Here is a 23267-nt window from a genome sequence, read left to right as displayed (position 1 = left end):
ATCGGTTGGTAAGGTGTATGAGTCTAGCAGCAGTCGCCGATCGGTTGGTAAGGCGGAGGAGTCTAGCAGCAGTCGCTGATCGGTTGGTAAGGTGTATGAGTCTAGCAGCAGTCGCCGATCGGTTGGTAAGGCGGAGGAGTCTAGCAGCAGTCACTGATCGGTTGGTAAGGTGTATGAGTCTAGCAGCAGTCACTGATCGGTTGGTAAGGTGTATGAGTCTAGTAGCAGTCGCTGATCGGTTGGTAAGGTGTATGAGTCTAGCAGCAGTCGCTGATTGGTTGGTAAGGTGTATGAGTCTAGCAGCAGTCGCTGATCGGTTGGTAAGGTGCATGAGTCTAGCAGCAGTCGCTGATCGGTTGGTAAGGTGCATGAGTCTAGCAGCAGTTGCTGATCGGTTGGTAAGGTGTATGAGTCTAGCAGCAGTCGCTGATCGGTTGGTAAGGTGCATGAGTCTAGCAGCAGTTGCTGATCGGTTGGTAAGGTGTATGAGTCTAGCGGCAGTCGCTGATTGGGGGATATCTGTACTGTTCTGATATTTTTGGGCCTCAAGAAATTAAATTGGCCGTCAGTACTTCAGGATTGGTCATTTTTCAGATATATCCCATAGTTTGTGACCTCTATAACTTTACAATATGAAGAATACGTGTTAATATTAATACACTATATGCGATTTATATTTCTCGGAGGGTTTGATTTCCTATGGGGAAGAACTTTTGAAGGAGGAATTCATGAGTCAAGAATTCATGTAAAGCAAGCTCTCTATACACGGAGGGTAAGGCCCCATGTACACGGGACACTTCTGAACGATGGAAACTGACTGCTGGAAAACGTAGGTTAAAACCCGCCTGTGTAGCCGCGTTTGCATAACACGTTTATGTGCATTTGCAAGCGATTTTTAAAGATAAGCACATATGCCCAGAATGCACTGAAAAGTGGTAAATTATGAACTATTTCAGACTGTTTCAAAGAAATACAAACAGTAGAAGCAGAGACAGCAGTATGTGTTGAGAATGGCTTAGGTGTGAGTTGCTCATCAACATTTCTTTTGTTTCCAAGGGTGGGAAAGGTGTCTGGTGGAGGGAGTCAATAAGGCCACCTGGCAGGGGGTCTTCATGAGGAATTTGAGATGTGAATGGTCAGTAACATATCTTTTGTTTCCATATCTTTTGTTTCCAAGGGTGGGAGAGGTCTGAAGTGTGAATGGTCATTAACATATCTTTTATTTCCAAGTGTGGGGGAGGTCTGAGGTGTGAATGGTCATTAACATATCTTTTGTTTCCAAGGGTGGGAGAGGTCTGAGGTGCGAATGGTCATTGACATATCTTTTGTTTCCAAGGGTGAGAGAGGTCTGAGCTGTGAATGGTCATTAACATATCTTTTGTTTCCAAGGGTGGGAGAGGTCTGAGGTGTGAATGGTCATTAACATATCTTTTGTTTCCAAGTGTGGGGGAGGTCTGAGGTGTGAATGGTCATTAACATATCTTTTGTTTCCAAGGGTGGGAGAGGTCTGAGGTGCGAATGGTCATTAACATATCTTTTGTTTCCAAGGGTGGGGGAGGTCTGAGGTGCGAATGGTCATTAACATATCTTTTGTTTCCAAGGGTGGGAGAGGTCTGAGGTGCGAATGGTCATTGACATATCTTTTGTTTCCAAGGGTGGGAGAGGTCTGAGGTGCGAATGGTCATTAACATATCTTTTGTTTCCAAGGGTGGGAGAGGTCTGAGGTGCGAATGGTCATTGACATATCTTTTGTTTCCAAGGGTGGGAGAGGTCTGAGGTGCGAATGGTCATTAACATATCTTTTGTTTCCAAGGGTGGGAGAGGTCTGAGGTGCGAATGGTCATTGACATATCTTTTGTTTCCAAGGGTGGGAGAGGTCTGAGGTGCGAATGGTCATTGACATATCTTTTGTTTCCAAGGGTGAGAGAGGTCTGAGCTGTGAATGGTCATTAACATATCTTTTGTTTCCAAGGGTGGGAGAGGTCTGAGGTGTGAATGGTCATTAACATATCTTTTGTTTCCAAGTGTGGGGGAGGTCTGAGGTGTGAATGGTCATTAACATATCTTTTGTTTCCAAGGGTGGGAGAGGTCTGAGGTGCGAATGGTCATTAATAGAGATGAGCGAATTATTCAAAAATTCGATTCGGCCGATTCGCCGAATTTGCGGGAGAAATTCGATTCGATGCGAATTTATTCGCCGCAAATTTAACTTATTTAAAGGGTTTCTAGGCTTCAGAGAGCCTTTATATTAGTGCAGAACACTGTACCTTTAATTTAAATGTCCTTGGAGTCTGCTGGGGAAGAGAAATAATACTGACAGTCAGTATGACATGCAGATGAGTGCCGTCGATCTTAGAATCACCGCACACTTCACTCATTTGGGCAGTCACGGGGCACGACGAAGAAGAAGAGGAATGAAAAGAAGAAGAAGAAGAATGAAAAGATGAAGAAGAAGAATGAAAAGAAGAAGAAGAATGAAAAGAAGAATGAGAAGAAGAATGAAAAGAAGAATTAAAAGAAGAATGAGAAGAATGAAAAGAAGAATGAAAAGAAGAAGAAGAAGAATGAAAAGAAGAATGAAAAGAAGAAGAAGAAGAATGAAAAGAAGAAGAAGAAGAATGAAAAGAAGAATGAAAAGAAGAAGAAGAATGAAAAGAAGAAGAAGAAGAAGAATGAAAAGAAGAAGAAGAAGAATGAAAAGAAGAATGAAAAGAAGAAGAAGAAGAATGAAAAGAAGAAGAATGAAAAGAAGAATGACAAGAAGAAGAAGAAGAATGACAAGAAGAAGAAGAAGAATGAAAAGAAGAATGAAAAGAAGAAGAAGAAGAATGAAAAGAAGAAGAAGAAGAAGAATGAAAAGAAGAAGAAGAAGAATGAAAAGAAGAATGAGAAGAATGAAAAGAAGAATGAAAAGAAGAAGAAGAAGAATGAAAAGAAGAATGAGAAGAATGAAAAGAAGAATGAAAAGAAGAAGAAGAAGAATGAAAAGAAGAAGAAGAAAAATGAAAAGAAGAATGAGAAGAAGAATGAAAAGAAGAATGAAAAGAAGAAGAAGAAGAATGAAAAGAAGAATGAGAAGAAGAATGAAAAGAAGAATGAAAAGAAGAATGAAAAGAAGAAGAAGAAGAATGAAAAGAAGAATGAAAAGAAGAAGAAGAAGAATGAAAAGAAGAAGAAGAAGAATGAAAAGAAGAAGAAGAATGAAAAGAATGAAAAGAAGAAGAAGAAGAATGAAAAGAAGAAGAAGAATGAAAAGAAGAATGAAAAGAAGAAGAATGAAAAGAAGAAGAAGAAGAATGAAAAGAAGAATGAAAAGAAGAAGAATGAAAAGAAGAAGAAGAAGAAGAAGAATGAAAAGAAGAATGAAAAGAAGAAGAAGAATGAAAAGAAGAATGAAAAGAAGAAGAATGAAAAGAAGAAGAAGAATGAAAAGAAGAAGAATGAAAAGAAGAAGAATGAAAAGAAGAATGAAAAGAAGAAGAAGAATGAAAAGAAGAAGAAGAAGAATGAAAAGAAGAAGAAGAAGAAAGAAAAGAAGAATGAAAAGAAGAAGAAGAAGAATGAAAAGAAGAAGAAGAAGAATGAAAAGAAGAATGAAAAGAAGAAGAAGAAGAATGAAAATAAGAATGAGAAGAATGAAAAGAAGAATGAAAAGAAGAAGAAGAAGAATGAAAAGAAGAAGAAGAAGAATGAAAAGAAGAAGAAGAAGAATGAAAAGAAGAATGAAAAGAAAAAGAAGAAGAATGAAAAGAAGAAGAAGAAGAATGAAAAGAAGAATGAAAAGAAGAAGAAGAAGAATGAAAAGAAGAAGAAGAAGAATGAAAAGAAGAATGAAAAGAAGAAGAAGAAGAATGAAAAGAAGAAGAAGATGAATGAAAAGAAGAATGAAAAGAAGAAGAAGAAGAATGAAAAGAAGAAGAAGAAGAATGAAAAGAAGAATGAAAAGAAGAAGAAGATGAATGAAAAGAAGAATGAAAAGAAGAAGAAGAAGAACGAAAAGAAGAAGAAGAATGAAAAGAAGAAGAAGAAGAATGAAAAGAAGAAGAATGAAAAGAATGAAAAGAAGAAGAAGAATGAAAAGAAGAAGAAGAATGAAAAGAAGAATGAAAAGAAGAAGAATGAAAAGAAGAAGAAGAATGAAAAGAAGAATGAAAAGAAGAAGAAGAAGAATGAAAAGAAGAAGTATTCCAGTACAGCAAAAAGTGTCCCTGCAGAGAGCTCCGCTATTTCTGACAGTTCTCTGACAGTTCCTTCACATTTACAGCGGTTGAAACATTGTATCTATTTATTTCCGAATAAAAACATCTGTATCCTAAATGGAAACAAATAGATACAATGTTTCAACCGCTGTAAATGTGAAGGAACTGTCAGAGAACTGTCAGAAATAGCGGAGCTCTCTGCAGTGACACTTTTGCCGGCTGATCGGGAAAAATTTGATTCGTGCACCCGAAGTTTGCTAAAATTCGGATTCGATGCGAATCGAATTTTTCCTGAAATTCGAAACGAATTCCACTTCGCCAGGTTCGATTCACTCATCTCTAGTCATTAACATATCTTTTGTTTCCAAGGGTGGGAGAGGTCAGAGGTGCGAATGGTCATTGACATATCTTTTGTTTCCAAGGGTGGGGGAGGTCTGAGGTGTGAATTGGTCATTGACATATCTTTTGTTTCCAAGGGTGGGGGAGGTCTGAGGTGTGAATTGGTCATTGACATATCTTTTGTTTCCAAGGGTGGGAGAGGTCTGGGGTGTGAATGGTCATTAACATATCTTTTCTTTCCAAGGATGGGAGAGGTCTGAGGTGTGAATTGGTCATTACAATGTGTGACAAGCTTGGTAGGAATATCCTGTGTTCAGTGTTTTGTCCATCTGAGTACCTTGAAATCGCTTTGCATGCATTTTTCATGATGAAAAAACGCTGTGGACAGCATCGGGAACTGGAAGAGTTAAAAAAAAAATTCAACAGCAAATGCTTATAAACGCGATTTGCCGCGTTTAGCCACATTTATAAGCATTTTGAGTTTGAAACACTGATAAAATCAACTGCTGAACGCACGTTTTCTGCGTTAAAAAAAAACGACTGTAAACTCAAATGCCTGTAAACGAAGATGTGTACACGGACACATAGGAGAACATTAGGGAGGGTTCAGGGGCTGCTGAAAAAAATGCTGAACAGCTCCTAAACGTGAGTTTATCAGCTGCAGTGTACATGAGCCCTAAGAGTGGGAATTACGGATGCCATATGTGGAGTGACATTTGGTGTAATTTTGGGTATGTTTTGAACACTGTCTTGTGAATCCACTTTAGTTTTTTTAGTCACTAAGTAATAAAGGTAATGCACTATGTGTGGTTTGTATATTTTTGAGGAATAAAGAGAAAGAGGAGACTTTCATTTTGAAGATTGGTTGACTGAGAACATAAAGAGTCATGAAGAATTAACAAAGCACTTATGGTGATATATTGAGACGTTGAGGAACATTTTATTTTGATTTGGACTTCCTGGTGGAGGAAGGGATATCTTGGTGACCAGGGGTGCACTAATACTATTATACACATACTTTTTCTCATTTTGGGGTTTAGTTGGTTTGTATTTATAAAAGCTGTGCACTAACAATCAGATTATCAGTCACAATCATCAGTCCCTCCCCTCATGCCAGGGTACTAGGTGTAATCCTGGACTCCCATCTGTCCTTTCACCCCCAAATCCAATCACTGTCCACATCATGTAGACTTCACCTCCGCAACATCTCCAAGATACGCCCGTTCCTAACCACGGAAACCACTAAGCAACTTATTCACTCCCTTCTTATCTCTCACCTTGACTATTGTAACTCCCTCCTCATTGGCCGACCTCATCGCAGGCTATCCCCTCTTCAGTCTATCATGAATGCTGCTGCCAGACTCATCCAACTTACTAACCGTTCTGTATCTGCCACCCCAGTCTGCCAATCCCTCCACTGGCCTCCATTCAGTGTCCTCCACCCCTCTCTGCCAATCCCTCCACTGGCCTCCACTCAGTGTCCTCCACCCCTCTCTGCCAATCCCTCCACTGGCCTCCACTCAGTGTCCTCCACCCCTCTCTGCCAATCCCTCCATTGGCCTCCACTCAGTGTCCTCCTCCCCTCTCTGCCAATCCCTCCACTGGCCTCTGCTCAGTGTCCTCCACCCCTCTCTGCCAATCCCTCCACCCCTCTCTGCCAATCCCTCCACTGGCCTCCATTCAGTGTCCTCCACCCCTCTCTGCCAATCCCTCCACTGACCTCCACTCAGTGTCCTCCACCCCTCTCTGCCAATCCCTCCACTGGCCTCCACTCAGTGTCCTCCACCCCCCTCTGCCAATCCCTCCACTGACCTCCCTTCAGTGTCCGCCCCCCCTCTCTGCCAATCCCTCCACTGGCCTCCACTCAGTGTCCTCCACCCCTCTCTGCCAATCCCTCCACTGGCCTCCACTCAGTGTCCTCCACCCCTCTTTGCCAATCCCTCCACTGACCTCCCTTCAGTGTCCTCCACCCCTCTTTGCCAATCCCTCCACTGGTCTTCACTCAGTGTCCTCCACCCCTCTCTGCCAATCCCTCCACTGGCCTCCACTCGGTGTCCTCCACCCCTCTCTGCCAATCCCTCCACTGACCTCCCTTCAGTGTCCTCCACCCCTCTCTGCCAATCCCTCCACTGGCCTCCACTCAGTGTCCTCCACCCCTCTCTGCCAATCCCTCCATTGGCCTCCACCCCTCTCTGTCAATCCCTCCACTGGCCTCCACCCTTCTCTGCCAATCCCTCCACTGACCTCCACTCAGTGTCCTCCACCCCTCTCTGCCAATCCCTCCACTGGCCCCCACTCAGTGTCCTCCACCCCTCTCTGCCAATCCCTCCACTGGCCTCCACCCCTCTCTGCCAATCCCTCCACTGGCCTCCACTCAGTGTCCTCCACCCCTCTCTTCCAAACCCTCCACTGGTCTCCACTCAGTGTCCTCCACCCCTCTCTGCCAATCCCTCCATTGGCCTCCATTCAGTATCCTCCACCCCTCTCTGCCAATTCCCTCATTGGCCTCCACTCAGTGTCCTCCACCCCTCTCTGCCAATCCCTCCACTGGCCTCCACCCCTCTCTGCCAATCCCTCCACTGGCCTCCACTCAGTGTCCTCCACCCCTCTCTTCCAAACCCTCCACTGGTCTCCACTCAGTGTCCTCCACCCCTCTCTGCCAATCCCTCCATTGGCCTCCATTCAGTGTCCTCCACCCCTCTCTGCCAATTCCCTCATTGGCCTCCACTCAGTGTCCTCCACCCCTCTCTGCCAATCCCTCCATTGGCCTCCATTCAGTGTCCTCCATCTCTCTCTGCCAATCCCTCCACTGGCCTCCACTCAGTGTCCTCCACTCCTCTCTGCCAATCCCTCCACTGACTTCCCCTTGCCCAACGGATACAATTAAAAACACTAACAATAACATATATAGCCATTTATAACTCTGCACCAAATTACATCACCGATCTTGTCTCCAAATATCACCCAAACCGTCCTCTCCGCTCCTCCCACGACCACCTGCTCTCTAGCTCCCTTGTCTCCTCCTCCCATGCTCGTCTCCAGGACTTCTTCAGAGCCTCCCCCATCCTCCGGAACTCTCTACCCCAGTTTATCAGACTATCGCCTACTCTGCCCACTTTTAGGAGATCTCTGAAAACCGATCTCTTCAGGGAAGCCTATCCTGCCCTCAGCTAATAAAGGAATCTTCTACTCCTCCTACCAGTCCATCCCCCACAGTTACTACCTTTTGTATCACTAGCCCCTCCCTCTTAGATTGTAAGCTCCCAGGATCAGGGCCCTCCTATCCCTCTTGTATTGAACTGTATTGTTGCTGTATTGTCTCCCATTATATTGTAAAGCGCTGAGCAAACTGTTGGCGCCATATAAATCCTGTATAATAATAATGTAACCAATCAAATCTATGGAAAATCCACTGTTGTGTGGCCAACTTTATTCTCCATCATCTGACACCAGTGAACATCAGAAGTGACATACGACACACTTTGGAAAATAAATGTAATATTTTATTCATGATCAATGTATAAAAGGCATTCCTCCTTTTTGTGGACCACCTTGGAGCAGGGGTGTCAAACTGGTGGCCCTCCAGCTGTGTTGAAACTACAAGTCCCATCATGCCTCTGCCTTTGGGAGTCAAGCTTGTAACTGACAATCTTGCAATGTCTCATGGAACTTGTACTTTGGCAACAGCTGGAGGGCCACTAGTTTGACACCCGTGCCTTAGAGGTATGTTGTGTCCCTTGATAAATAATAAAAGGGGTAAAAAAGAGGATTATTGTGCTCCCCATCATTTTTTTTTTGGACTCTATAAAGGGACACAGGAAATCTTTTGTCTTTGGTTTACTCTGCCACCTACAGGAGGATTGGCTGCTTGTAAGCAGGTTGAAATGCTGGCTAGTGAGACAGCTGCTGCTCCAGCCGGGAGGGAAACAGTTTCCCGCACTTTCTACTAAGCTCGGCCTCTTTCCCTGTGCTGATAATAAAAGGGGAAAGGGCTCTGCCCAGTCAAACAGTCTGCATGGGAAGAGACAGAGACAAGACACAGCATGTAATCTCTAGCCACATCACAGAGCTGCTGCAGCTGCCAGTAAGAGTCTCACCTGCCTCTAGGAACCTTCTACACGTAGGGGGGATTGCTGGGACCTGCAGTCTTCCCTGAGGAACACCAGCTCTGGAGACCTACCACTGTGGACTCTTGCCTGTGCAGGTATGCTGGGGCAGCCACAAGGCTGAGTTAGGGAAACGTTTAACCCCTTCACGCCTAAGGGTAAAACAAATCTTAACGTCTAAGCACTATGGTGCCACTTTGACCTGTGTTAGTAAAACCGTACATGATGGATTATACCGCGGTTTTTTTTTTTCAGGACAATGTGGGCTTTCATTTGGTGGGAAATGATAATGGATATCTCCTGATTTTTTTTTTTTTACTATCAAAGTAAAACTGGCCCAAAATAGTAAAAAAAAAATTATTTTTTTTAAATTTAGCTGTTTCTTGTTACTACCATAACCTTCCACCAAAGAACAACCCAAAAAAAAATTTCCAGCTCTTGAACGATCACAGCGATACCATATATGTGTGTTATTTGTTGTTTGTACCCGGAGTACAGCCCAGAAACAATAGTGTGCATTTTGTTTTGTTTTGTTTTTTTACCAAAAACACACCGACACTGACATTGATAACGATTAAAAAAAAAAAAAAAAAAATCCTGACCTTTGACCCTGACCTTTGACCTTGACTCAAACACCAACTCTGGCACTGAACTAGATCAAACCTTGAGCTAGGTATTTTTTCTTTTATTTTTTTAATATTTATTTATCTTTTTTTTTTAAACTGTTTTTTTTTCCCTATGCAAGGAGTTAGAGAGATACAATGTACCTCTCTTCTCCATTCCGAGGGGGGCGGGCTGTACAGTGACTGATTGCTGTGATAGCCAGTCAGAGGCTATCACACCGATCATGTGACCTGGAATCAGGAGTTCCGGATCCCGATCTTTATAATGGGACCCGGGGCTCTCAGTGACACCCCAGTCTGGGCTTTTTTCTGTGGGGCGCATATTCATACACCTGTCTTTGTCAGGGGCGTATTTACCACAAGGCATTTGCCTAGGGCGGCATTTTTCAGGGGGACAGTGCTGCCCCTCAGAAGAAGGAGCACGCGCCGCATGGGGACCAGGTTGGGTCCAAGAGGGTCTGCGGGCTGCTTGACGGTGTATGCAGAGCCTGACACTCGTTCCCAGGGATGTCCAGAGCTGTGAAGGTGAGTGTCTGTGAGTTCCTTTCTCTCTCTTGCCAGGGATGGGAGGTGGGTGACGGCGGGTGTATGGGGAATGCAGTGCTAGTGGAAGGCTCTCTCGGCCTCGAGGTGGTGTTGGTTGGTGTCAGGCATTCTCCTTTAGGGGGGTGGGTTGCTGGTTGGTGTTATGCTCTCTCTGTGGTTGGGGGAGGGGTGTTGGTCATTGTCAAGCTCTCTCCTTTGGGGGGTGGGTTGCTGGTTGGTATTATGCTCTCTCCACGGTTGGGGGAGGGGTATTGGTCATTGTCAAGCTCTCTCCTTTGGGGGGGTGGGTTGCTGGTTGGTGTTATGCTCTCTCCACGGTTGGGGGAGGGGTGTTGGTCATTGTCAAGCTCTCTCGTTTGGGGGGTGGGTTGCTGGTTGGTGTTATGCTCTCGCTGCGGTTGGGGAAGGGGTGTTGGTCATTGTCAAGCTCTCTCCTTTGGGGGGGTGGGTTGCTGGTTGGGGTTATGATCTCTGCAGTTGGGGAGGGGTATTGGTCATTGTCAAGCTCTCTCCTTTGGGGGGTGGGTTGCTGGTTGGTGTTATGCTCTGTCCACGGTTGGGGGAGGGGTGTTAGTGATTGTCAAGCTCTCTCTTTTGGGGGAGTGGGTTGCTGGTTGGTGTTATGCTCTCTCCATGGTTGGGGGAGGGGTGTTGGTCATTGTCAAGCTCTCTCTTTTGGGGGGGTGGGTTGCTGGTTGGTGTTATGCTCTCTCCGCAGTTGGGGGAGGGGTGTTGGTCTTTGTCAAGCTCTCTCGTTTGGGGGGTGGGTTGCTGGTTGGTGTTATGCTCTCTCTGCGGTTGGGGGAGGGTGTTGGTCATTGTCAAGCTCTCTCCTTTGGGGGGTGGGTTGCTGGTTGGTATTATGCTCTCTCCACGGTTGGGGGAGGGGTATTGGTCATTGTCAAGCTCTCTCCTTTGGGGGGGTGGGTTGCTGGTTGGTGTTATGCTCTCTCCACGGTTGGGGGAGGGGTGTTGGTCATTGTCAAGCTCTCTCGTTTGGGGGGTGGGTTGCTGGTTGGTGTTATGCTCTCGCTGCGGTTGGGGAAGGGGTGTTGGTCATTGTCAAGCTCTCTCCTTTGGGGGGGTGGGTTGCTGGTTGGGGTTATGATCTCTGCAGTTGGGGAGGGGTATTGGTCATTGTCAAGCTCTCTCCTTTGGGGGGGTGGGTTGCTGGTTGGTGTTACGCTCTGTCCACGGTTGGGGGAGGGGTGTTAGTGATTGTCAAGCTCTCTCTTTTGGGGGAGTGGGTTGCTGGTTGGTGTTATGCTCTCTCCATGGTTGGGGGAGGGGTGTTGGTCATTGTCAAGCTCTCTCCTTTGGGGGGGTGGGTTGCTGGTTGGTGTTATGCTCTCTCCGCGGTTGGGGGAGGGGTGTTGGTCATTGTCAAGCTCTCTCGTTTGGGGGGTGGGTTGCTGGTTGGTGTTATGCTCTCTCTGCGGTTGGGGGAGGGGTGTTGGTCATTGTCAAGCTCTCTCCTTTGGGGGGGTAGGTTTGCTGGTTGGTGTTATGCTCTCTCTGCATTTGGGGGAGGGGTGTTGGTCACTGTCAAGCTCTCTCGTTTGAGGGGTGGGTTGCTGGTTGGTGTTATGCTCTCTCTGCGGTTGGGAGAGGGGTGTTGGTCATTGTCAAGCTCTCTCCTTTTTGTTCATTTTCCCGGTAATGCATTTCAGCTTCAAGCCTCATGACATGTAGCAGACCACATTATGATCTTTTGACCTATCAAATGTTGTTGTAAGATTCTCTCAGTTTATGGAATAGACTTCACAATATCTACAAGGTGTCGTTTGGATCGAGTCACTGCCTGTGCTATTCAACTAAGATTGGAGTTGTCGCTATCTCATCACAACTGTAAGTCCCAGAGATCACACTTTCAATGCTTAGATTGGAGAGAGAACATCCATGCTTCTAAGCAGGGGCGGACTGACAACTCATGGGGCCCCCGGGCAATAGGGGATCATAGGGCCCCTGTGTCCTTCCCAACTCAAAAAAGCCAATGAAAAAGGTACCAGGGGCATCTCATGGGGCCCCTTACTGACCCCCAGACCTCGGGCAGTGCCCAAGTTTCCGAATGGTCAGTCCGCCCATGCTTCTAAGACACTAGCAGAAAATGCTTCTAGTGAAAGGGATTGTCCTGGGTTGGCCAGTGTCTGAGTCTCCTGTAGGCAGCAGTATAACCCAAATGTTGAGGACTTTCTGTGTCCCTCAATGGATGAGAATGATAATCCCTCACTGCAGGCAGGATATATACTGCCTTATATGTGCCAATGATGAGATCAGAAAATCCCTCCATACCACTTCTAGAACGTAGAGAATATATACTGTACACCCCAGGATACATGACGCCATGGCCAATCATTGCAGCCTTTGCCACAAAAAGACTGGACGTCAGACCTCCGCTATGGTCAGACTCTGGGGATCATCTGCGGCAGTCGGAGAGGTCTTCGGAAAAGACTGAAAGACAAGAAAAAAAAAAAACACGAGTTACTATCTCCCTGTCTCCAAGTCACCTGCAGATAAAAGTGTTACAAACCCACAACGGAAAAATCAGTCTGTAGATGCAGTAAAGCATGCTGGTTGTACTCACTGTGGAACCTAAGGGGTTAATACTCTGCATTGTGTAAAAGGGCTGTTTGATACTGTCTTCTCTGATCCTCCCCTTCTTCCATTGTTCCCCTCTTATCTTCTGATAAGACATATCGTGTGGAGTCACTCTGCACATGCTCAGTTTGGTGTGTATTGCTAGAGAGGTTTTTCTTTACCTGTCTTCTCTGATCCTCCCCTTCTTCCATTGTTCCCCTCTTATCTTCTGATAAGACATATCGTGTGGAGTCACTCTGCACATGCTCAGTTTGGTGTGTATTGCTAGAGAGTTTTTTTTTTTTCCTGTCTTCTCTGATCCTTCCTTTCTTCTACTGTCCCCATTCCATCTGCTGATAATACAGAGCCCATGGAGGAACTGTGCACATGCTCAGTTTTCTTTGTATTGCTACAAGCTTTAACCAGTGTTCGGCTGGACGCTGACACTAAACCAGTGCCAGTCACTGCCGCCTCTCAGTGCCGCCTCTCAATACCAGTCAGTGCTGCCTATTAGGGCCCATCAGTGCCGCCTATCAGTGCCTGTCAGTGCTGCCTAACAGTTCCAATCAGTGCCGCTTATCAGTGCCATATATGAATGCTGCCTTTCAGTGCCCATCAGTGCCGCCTATCAGTGCCCATCACTGCAGCCTCATTAGAACACATCAGTGAAGGAGAAAAATTACTTATTTACAATATTTTATTTGCAGCAAATGGAAAATTCCTGCCTACAGCCTGATAGGAGTAGAGGTGGCAGCTTCACTACTCCTGTCAGCTTAGCGCTGGAGGAGACCGGCCAGACCTGGTGAGGAGGAGGAGAGCTGGGAGGAGGGATGGGCTGTGCTCTCTCTCCCCTCGACCTCCAGGAAAGGTGTTAACTGTCATTTCCGCTCTCCTAGCTGTGCTTCTGTTCACAGGTGAGGTGACTGAGAGCTGCCCAGGTGAGGTGACTGAGAGCTGCCCAGGTGAGGTGACTGAGAGCTGCCCAGGTGAGGTGACTGAGAGCTGCCCAGGTGAGGTGACTGAGAGCTGCCCAGGTGAGGTGACTGAGAGCTGCGCAGGTGAGGTGACTGAGAGCTGCCCAGGTGAGGTGACTGAGAGCTGCCCAGGTGAGGTGACTGAGAGCTGCCCAGGTGAGGTGACTGAGAGCTGCCCAGGTGAGGTGACTGAGAGCTGCGCAGGTGAGGTGACTGAGAGCTGCGCAGGTGAGGTGACTGAGAGCTGCGCAGGTGAGGTGACTGAGAGCTGCGCAGGTGAGGTGACTGAGAGCTGCCCAGGTGAGGTGACTGAGAGCTGCCTAGGTGAGGTGACTGAGAGCTTCCCAGGTGAGGTGACTGAGAGCTGCCTAGGTGAGGTGACTGAGAGCTGCGCAGGTGAGGTGAAGGTGCCTTGTTGTACTTTGCTCACCTGAATCACTGATTTTCTTGCTGGGTAGAAATCGCTGATCTTCCTCTGCGTCTCTGCCGATGGGCCCCTGGCTTTGCGCTTTCTTGGCGTTTCAGCCGGATGGAGCCTCTGCAATGCTCGCTGTACCTTCTCCTTACTGGAAGGAAGAACACAACATGATGACATCCAGTCCAGCACAATACTAGGATTTCATTGACACGGCTGAGAACAGCACAGTAATAAATCGACAGATACACAATACTACCGGGAACAGCGCAGTATTATTATACGGAGATACAATACTACCGGGAACAGCGCAGTATTATTATACGGAGATACAATACTACCGGGAACAGCACAGTATTATTATACGGAGATAAGATACTACCGGGAACAGCGCAGTATTATTATACGGAGATACAATACTACCGGGAACAGCACAGTATTATTATACGGAGATACAATACTACCGGGAACAGCACAGTATTATTATACGGAGATACAATACTACCGGGAACAGCGCAGTATTATTATACGGAGATAAGATACTACCGGGAACAGCGCAGTATTATTATACGGAGATAAGATACTACCGGGAACAGCGCAGTATTATTATACGGAGATACAATACTACCGGGAACAGCGCAGTATTATTATACGGAGATAAGATACTACCGGGAACAGCACAGTATTATTATACGGAGATAAGATACTACCGGGAACAGCACAGTATTATTATACGGAGATACCATTCTTTCCTAGTTATACAGAATGGATGTGATGGTAGCAATACTATCCTTTCCTAGTTATACAGAATGGCTGTGATAGTAGTAATACTATCCTTTATTAGTAATAGGGAATGGATGTAATAATGTTCCTGATAGATGAAAAGCTCTGTAATAAAGTAGAATTCCATCTTAAACCTAACTAGGCATAAAATGTCCCCTCCCCCTCCTAACACCCATTCTAACTAACCTGTGTAAAAAAAACGATGTATATACTTACCTATATTCAGTAAAAGATAGTATTACTACCATCACAGCCATTCTCTATTACTAGGAAAGGATGGTATTACTACCATCAGAGCCATTCTCTATTACTAGGAAGGGATAGTATTACTACCATCAGAGCCATTCTCTATTACTAGGAAAGGATGGTATTACTACCATCAGAGCCATTCTCTATTACTAGGAAGGGATAGTATTACTACCATCACAGCCATTCTCTAATACTAGAAAAGGATGGTATTAGTACCATCACAGCCATTCTCTATTACTAGGAAAGGACGGTATTACTACCATCACAGCCATTCTCTATTACTAGGAAAGGATGGTATTACTACCATCACAGCCATTCTCTATTACTAGGAAGGGACGGTATTACTACCATCACAGCCATTCTCTATTACTAGGAAAGGATGGTATTACTACCATCACAGCCATTCTCTAATACTAGAAAAGGATGGTATTAGTACCATCACAGCCATTCTCTATTACTAGGAAAGGACGGTATTACTACCATCAGAGCCATTCTCTATTACTAGGAAAGGATGGTATTACTACCATCAGAGCCATTCTCTATTACTAGGAAGGGATAGTATTACTACCATCAGAGCCATTCTCTATTACTAGGAAAGGATGGTATTACTACCATCACAGCCATTCTCTATTACTAGGAAGGGATAGTATTACTACCATCACAGCCATTCTCTATTACTAGGAAGGGATAGTATTACTACCATCACAGCCATTCTCTATTACTAGGAAGGGATAGTATTACTACCATCAGAGCCATTCTCTATTACTAGGAAGGGATAGTATTACTACCATCACAGCCATTCTCTATTACTAGGAAAGGATGGTATTACTACCATCACAGCCATTCTCTATTACTAGGAAAGGATGGTATTACTACCATCACAGCCATTCTCTATTACTAGGAAGGGATAGTATTACTACCATCACGGCCATTCTCTATTACTAGGAAAGGATAATATTACTACCATCACAGCCATTCTCTATTACTAGGAAAGGATGGTATTACTACCATCACAGCCATTCTCTATTACTAGGAAGGGATAGTATTACTACCATCACGGCCATTCTCTATTACTAGGAAAGGATAATATTACTACCATCACGGCCATTCTCTATTACTAGGAAGGGACGGTATTACTACCATCACAGCCATTCTCTAATACTAGAAAAGGATGGTATTAGTACCATCACAGCCATTCTCTATTACTAGGAAGGGACGGTATTACTACCATCACAGCCATTCTCTAATACTAGGAAGGGACGGTATTACTACCATCACAGCCATTCTCTAATACTAGGAAAGGATGGTATTAGTACCATCACAGCCATTCTCTATTACTAGGAAAGGACGGTATTACTACCATCACAGCCATTCTCTATTACTAGGAAGGGATAGTATTACTACCATCACGGCCATTCTCTATTACTAGGAAAGGATAATATTACTACCATCACAGCCATTCTCTATAACTAGGAAAAGATAGTACTGCCATCACAGCCATTCTCGAATACTAGGAAAGGATGTTAATACTACCATCACGGCCATTCTCTATTACAAGGAAAGGATGGTATTACTACCATCACAGCCATTCTCTATTACTAGGAAAGGACAGTATTACTACCATCACAGCCATTCTCTATTACTAGGAAAGGATGGTATTACTACCATCACAGCCATTCTCTATTACTAGGAAGGGATAGTATTACTACCATCACAGCCATTCTCTATTACTAGGAAAGGATGGTATAACTACCATCACAGCCATTCTCTATTACTAGGAAAGGACGGTATTACTACCATCAGAGCCATTCTCTATTACTAGGAAAGGATGGTATTACTACCATCACAGCTATTCTCTATTACTAGGAAAGGATAATATTACTACCATCAATAGCCAATCATAGGCTATCACAGCGACCAGGTGACTCGGAATCGGGTGTTCCAGGTCCTGATCATTACTACGGGACTCGGGGCTCTTGGTCTCTGCGCTGGGAAACGCCGTGCAGTGCGCTCCCAGGGCAAAGACAAATACGCAAATATGTGGCCCCACAGAAAAATGCCTGGTCCAGGAAGGGGGGCCACATATTTGCGGACGCTCGGCAGGAGCAGGTTAAGCAACCCATGGATGATTCATTTTTGCTCTTTCAACCAAAGAGTTAAATGAAAAAAAAAATGTCCCCATTCCCCCATCCTCATTCCATCCCCATACACATTCATGGTGGATGAGGCAATCACTTCCTATTGTGTCCTGATGGCGGGCAGACTTCCCCACCATTAGAATACAATGATCAGCACTGCTGGCTATAGCCTGCGGTGCTGGTTGAGCAGCTTGTATCAGGTAGGCAACCACTGTCTCTGCTGATCTGACTGAAGTTCTATCCATGTATGGCTGGCTTTAGTCTCCGCCTCTTTGACATTAGTAAGTCTATGAATAGTTTTTCCTCTCTCCTGGAATCAGGCAATCTGCATTCTAAGCGCACATACTTCAAACACTTCTCCTTTGACAGGAACTGGAGGACTTTGTCTTCATCCACCTTCTTCCATTCCAGACTGAGAGAGGTGTCATCAACTACAACCGGCTCCAGGAACAGTTTTCGAGCCTCTTGGTAACAGAAATCCGGGGGAATACGATCCTGTAAAATGTACAAAGTAACTCCTTAGAAGGGATCTGAGGAGGGGTGGACATGGAAGATATGGAACTACAGAGTATGAGGGATGATGGAGGAGATATATCTGGAAGTATGGAAGATGAGGGACAATAGAGGAGATATAATTGGAAAAATGAAAAAAATAGGGAGAATGGACAAGACATATTTGGAAATATGGAAGATGACAGATGATGGAGTCAATATACATGGAAGAGGACAGAAGATGGGGGACATATATCTGGAAATATGGAAGATGACAAATGATGGAGTCAATATACATGGAAGAGGACGGACGATGGGGGACATATATCTGGAAATATGGAAGATGACAGATGATGGAGTCAATATACATGGAAGAGAACAGACGATGGGGGACATACAGTTGTGTTTAAAATAATAGCAGTGTGTTGAAAAAAGTGAATAAAGCTGAAAATCCTTCTAATAGCTTTTATTTCCATCCACACAAATGCATTGGGAACACGACACATTCTATTCCAAATCACAACATGAAGAAAAATACATCAAATTTGTGTTGTTCCTCTAAAAAAATGGAAGAAAAGTGAATATTAGACGGTTCAAAAAAATGGCCGTGTTTGTATTCTTCTTTACAAACTCAAACATTCACTATATAAACTGAGAAATGGTTGAAGATTTTGCTTTCCTTTGAATGACTTCATGAATATTTGGTTGTAGTCGCACTGTTTCTGAGAACTGCTGTACATCTGTGTTGCATGGAGTCCCCCAACTTCTGGCCCCTGTGATCAGGTATTCCAGCCCAGGATGATTGGACCACATTCCACAGTTCTTCTCTATTTCTTGGTTTTGCCTCAGAAACGGCATTTTTGATGTCACCCCACAAGTTTTCTATTGGATTAAGATCCGGGGATTGGGCTGGCCACTCCATAACGTCCATCTTGTTGGTCTGGAACCAAGATGTTGCACGTTTACTGGTGTGTTTGGGGTCATTGTCTTGTTGGAACACCCATTTCAAGGGCATTTCCTCTTCAGCATAAGGCAGCATGACCTCTTCAAGTATTCTGATGTATTCAAACTGATCCATGATCCCTGGTATGCGATAAATAGGCCCAACACCGTAGTATGAGAAACATCCCCATATCATGATGCTTGCACCACCATGCTTCACGGTCTTCACAGTGTACTGTGGCTTGAATTCAGTGTTTGGGGGTCGTCTGACAAACTGTCTTCGCCCACTAGACTCAAAAAGAACAATCTTACTTTCATCAGTCCACAAAATGTTGCACCATTTCTCTTTAGCCCGGTCAATGTGCTCTTTGGCAGATTGTAACCTCTTCAGCACATGTCTTTTTCCCAACAGTGGGACTTTGCGGGGACTTCTTGCAGATAGCTTGGCTTCACATCGGCGTCTTCTAATTGTAACAGTCCTCACAGGGAACGTCACACCTTCTTTCATCTTCCTGGAGCTGATTGTTGGCTGAGTCCGCCCCATTTTCCGGTCTAAACGACATCTCAGACTGGATGTCGCTCCATTTCCTCAAGCTTAACCTCTCCAAAACCGAGCTCCTCGTCTTTCCCCCTGCCCGTGCCCCCCCCATCCTAGCCATCACTACCAACAACACCACCATCAATCCCGCCCAGCTCTTGGCGTCACTTTGGACTCAAACCTTTCCTTCCAACCTCATGTCAAATTACTTACAAACACATGCAGGCTCCACCTCCGCAACATCGCCAAGATACTCTCCTTCCTTACCCCAGACACCACTAAACTACTCGTGCACTCCGATTGTCTCGCGCCTTGGCTACTGCAACTCCCTTCTCACCGGCCTGCCCCAGCGCAGGCTCTCCCCGCTTCAGACCATCCTGAACTCAGCGCCTAGACCGGGTGTCGGCAACCCGCGGCTCCAGAGCCGCATGCGGCTCTTTTTCATCTTTGCTGCGGCTCCGGAGCACACTGCCCACCAGGTGGTCGGCAAGCCGCAGATCGCGAGCCACATGCGGCTCTTCTGTGTGCCGGGCGCCCGCTCCCCTCCCTCCTCAAAAATCCGGCCCGCGGAGCGTGGAACATTGGCTGTCAGGATGTAGGTGGGGCAGCCAGGATGTAGGCGGGGCAGAGTGACGAACTCCTCTCTCAGTCCGCCCTGAAGACCAGAACGGCGCGGGAACACAGCGAGAGGAACGCGCGGAGCAAAGGTAAGTGAATTGAGACAATATGGGGGATGAATTACTATGTGGGGGATGAATTACTGTGTGGGGGATGAATTACTATGTGGGGGATGAATTACTATGTGGGGGATGAATTACTATGGGGGATGAATTACTATGGGGAATGAATTACTATGTGGGGGATGAATTACTATATGGGGGATGAATTACTATGGGGGAAGAATTACTATATGGGGGATGAATTACTATGGGGGAAGAATTACTATATGGGGAATGAATTACTATATGGGGGATGAATTACTATGGGGGAAGAATTACTATATGGGGGATGAATTACTATGGGGGAAGAATTACTATATGGGGGAAGAATTACTATATGGGGGAAGAATTACTATATGGGGGATGAATTACTATATGGGGGATGAATTACTATGGGGGATGAATTACTATGGGGGATGAATTACTATGTGGGGGATGAATTACTATGGGGGATGAATTACTATATGGGGGATGAATTACTATATGGGGGATGAATTACTATATGGGGGATGAATTACTATGGGGGATGAATTACTATATGGGGGATGTATTTTCAGTTTTAAAAATGTGGCTGTCAAAATAAATTTCAATCGTGGTTTTGGCGAGATTTGGCTCAGTTGAAAAAAAAGGTTGCCCACCACTGACCTAAGGCTATGATTGTGATTATGAAGATACACTGTGGCCCTGATTAACCCTTTGCTTACTGGGCCCTTAAACCCCCTTCATGACCAGAGTGCTTTTTGCAATATATGCAGTGTCGGATTTGTTATAAATGTTGCAATGGTTTTGCGGCTCCCAGTCTTTTTTTTCCCTTCGGAAACGGGTCCAAGTGGCTCTTTATGTCTTAAAGGTTGCAGACCCCTGGCCTAGACTCATCCACCTCACCAACCGCTCCACCTCTGCCACCCCCCTCTGCCTCTCCCTCCACTGGCTCCCGGTTGCCCAATGCATCAAATTCAAACTGCTAACTCTGACCTACAAAGCCATACACAACGCCGCCCAAAACTACCTCACCAACCTGATTCCGAAGTACCACCCAACCCGTACCCTTCACTCTTCACAGGACCTCCTTCTGTCTTGCTCCCTGGTCTCCTCCTCCCTTGTACGACTGCAAGACTTCTCCTGGTCCTCCCCCATCTTCTGGAACTCACTACCCCAATCCATCAGATTGTCGCCTTCCCTCCTCACCTTCAGGCGCTCCCTGAAAACCCACCTCTTCAGGGAAGCCTACTCCACCCTTACCTACCGTATTTTTCGCCATATAAGACGCTCCGGAATATAAGACGCACCCAATTTTAAAGGAGGAAAATCTAGAAAAAACTAGAAAAAAAAAGATTCTGAACCCAATACATTTAGTAATTCATCCCCCATATAGTAATTCATCCCCCATATAGTAATTCATCCCCCATAGTAATTCATCCCCCATATAGTAATTCATCCCCCATATAGTAATTCATCCCCCATAGTAATTCATCCCCCATATAGTAATTCATCCCCCATAGTAATTCATCCCCCATAGTAATTAATCCCCCATATAGTAATTCATCCCCCATATAGTAATTCATCCCCCATATAGTAATTCATCCCCCCTATAGTAATTCATCCCCCCTATAGTAATTCATCCCCCATAGTAATTCATCCCCCATAGTAATTCATCCCCCATATAGTAATTCATCCCCCATAGTAATTCATCCCCCATATAGTAATTCATCCCCCATATAGTAATTCATCCCCCCTATAGTAATTCATCCCCCCTATAGTAATTCATCCCCCATATAGTAATTCATCCCCCCTATAGTAATTCATCCCCCATAGTAATTAATCCCCCATATAGTTATTCATCCCCCATAGTAATTCATCCCCCATATAGTAATTCATTCCCCATATTGTGTCAATTCACTTACCTTTGCTCCGCGCGTTCCTCTCGCCGTGTTCCCGCGCCGTTCCGGTCTTCAGGGCTGATCCACGAGCAGAGGGGGTGATGACGTCAGCGCGCACCGCCGGGTGTACTAAGATGGCCGACCGCTCCAGAGATAGGCCAAAGCCGCGGCCTTTCCTACGGCCGTGGCCGCTCCTCACGGATTCTCTCTCTATTCGTCGTATAAGACGCACCAACTTTTCCCCCCCAGTTTTGGGGAAGAAAAAGTGCGTCTTATACGGTGAAAAATACGGTAACAGCCGTCCTCCTTCATTCCTCTTACCACTCCATCCCCCACAGCCACTTCCTCCTGTACCACTACCCCCTGCCTTCTAGATTGTAAGCTCGAAAGAGTAGGGCCCTCGAACCCCTCGTTTGTTGTTGCTGTACTGTTTCATGTATTGTCCCCCCCCTCTATTGTACAGCGCTGAGCAAACCCTTTGGCGCTATATAAACTCGATGTACTAATAATAATAATTTTGGCTATTCTTCTATCCATTCCAATGGTAGTTTTTCACTTTCTTCCACGTCTTTCAGGTTTTGGTTGCCATTTTAAAGCATTTGCCATCATTTTAGCTGAGCAGCCGATCATTTTCTGCACTTCTTTATATGTTTTCCCCTCCAATCAACTTTTTAATCAAGGTACGCTGTTCTTCTGAACAATGTCTGGAACCACCCATTTTCCTCAGAATTTCAGAGAGAAATGCACTGTAACCAGCATGTCCAACATTTGCTGCCTTCCTTCCTTAAATAAGGGCAATAATTGCCACCTGTTTATCAAAGAATGAATGACGTCACTAATAGAACTCCACACGGCTATTATATTGAACACGCCCCTTTCAATGAGTGATTCAATGACACAGAATCAGCAGCATGCATGTCATGACCGTTGGGTCTGTTGGATTTCTATGACTCTACTACACCTGCTAGGAAATTATTTGCCATGTAGAGATATCATTTCTACCAAAAACAGTGATTGATCCGGTTAGTGATGTCTGACGGCTAGTATTTTGAACACAACTGTGTGTGTGTGTGTGTATATATATATATATGCAAGCTGAGACATTAATTCCTTCAACGCTGATAATGTACAGAACTATAAAACCCTGACTGATAGGAGGATGTAGTCCTCAGTCATCTCACCTTTGGGTCGATGGTTGGAAGGATACCTTCAATGGTTCCATATTCATGAATCATCTTTAATGTTTTCTTCTTCCCCAAACCTTTGATCTTTGAAGTATAATCACAACCCAGCAGGATGCACATGTCTACAAACTACAGAGATAAAATAACACATGAATATCAAAGGGTATCTAAAGCTTGAATCTTTTTTTTTAGTTTTGGATAGATTAGGGGAGATTTAGACCCTCTGTGAGGTTTTTATTGCTGTCCATGTCCCTGCTGAGCGACTTGTCCTCTCCAGGGGACTAATGTCGTCGGGACTGAAAACGACAGGAAATCCAAAACTTCAAAGTTGTCATAAGAACAGGAACAGAGTGTGACGAGAGTCACTTTGGGCGGGGGGGCCCATGGAAATCAGCTCACTTTGGAGAGGTGGGGAGACCCCTGTCTCAGCTCCCCATATCCCTATTATGTGTAAGTCACCCTGTGCATGTTAGGGGTAGAGGGTGATCTGTCCTCATATTGGGGTGGGGGGTTATGGATTGTTTAATGCCATGTGGTTGCATCCCATTGTTCTATTGTGTGGC

At 45.2% G+C, this 23267-nt stretch overlaps 1 protein-coding gene across 1 annotated transcript; it reads right to left on the bottom strand.

Moving 5' to 3' along the window:
- Window positions 1-7935: 7935 nt before the first annotated feature.
- Window positions 7936-22855, bottom strand: LOC149428625 (flap endonuclease 1-like). The gene is made up of 4 exons (XM_089667190.1): window positions 22702-22855; window positions 17296-17444; window positions 13795-13930; window positions 7936-12264 (listed from the first exon to the last, which is right to left on the bottom strand). Exons 1-4 carry the CDS (start codon window positions 22822-22824, stop codon window positions 12199-12201), a joined length of 474 nt encoding a protein of 157 aa, XP_089523316.1. The 5' UTR covers window positions 22825-22855; the 3' UTR covers window positions 7936-12198.
- Between the last annotated feature and the right edge of the window lie 412 nt (window positions 22856-23267).

The sequence above is a fragment of the Staurois parvus genome, unplaced genomic scaffold (assembly GCF_062004578.1).
Source record: "Staurois parvus isolate SC_StPar_1 unplaced genomic scaffold, SC_StPar_1.0 ptg003081l, whole genome shotgun sequence".
NCBI classification, from domain to species: Eukaryota; Metazoa; Chordata; class Amphibia; order Anura; family Ranidae; genus Staurois; species Staurois parvus.
This window is presented reverse-complemented; position numbering and strand designations above follow the sequence as displayed.

Coding starts and splice junctions, on each gene's coding strand:
- LOC149428625 (XM_089667190.1), bottom strand. CDS start 22,824: ATGTGCATCCTGCTGGGTTGTGATTATACTTCAAAGATCAAAGGTTTG. Junction 17,445..22,701: donor TTCCAACCATCGACCCAAAG/GTGAGATGACTG, acceptor TACATTTTACAG/GATCGTATTCCCCCGGATTT. Junction 13,931..17,295: donor TCAAAGGAGAAGTGTTTGAA/GTATGTGCGCTT, acceptor TCTTCCTTCCAG/TAAGGAGAAGGTACAGCGAG.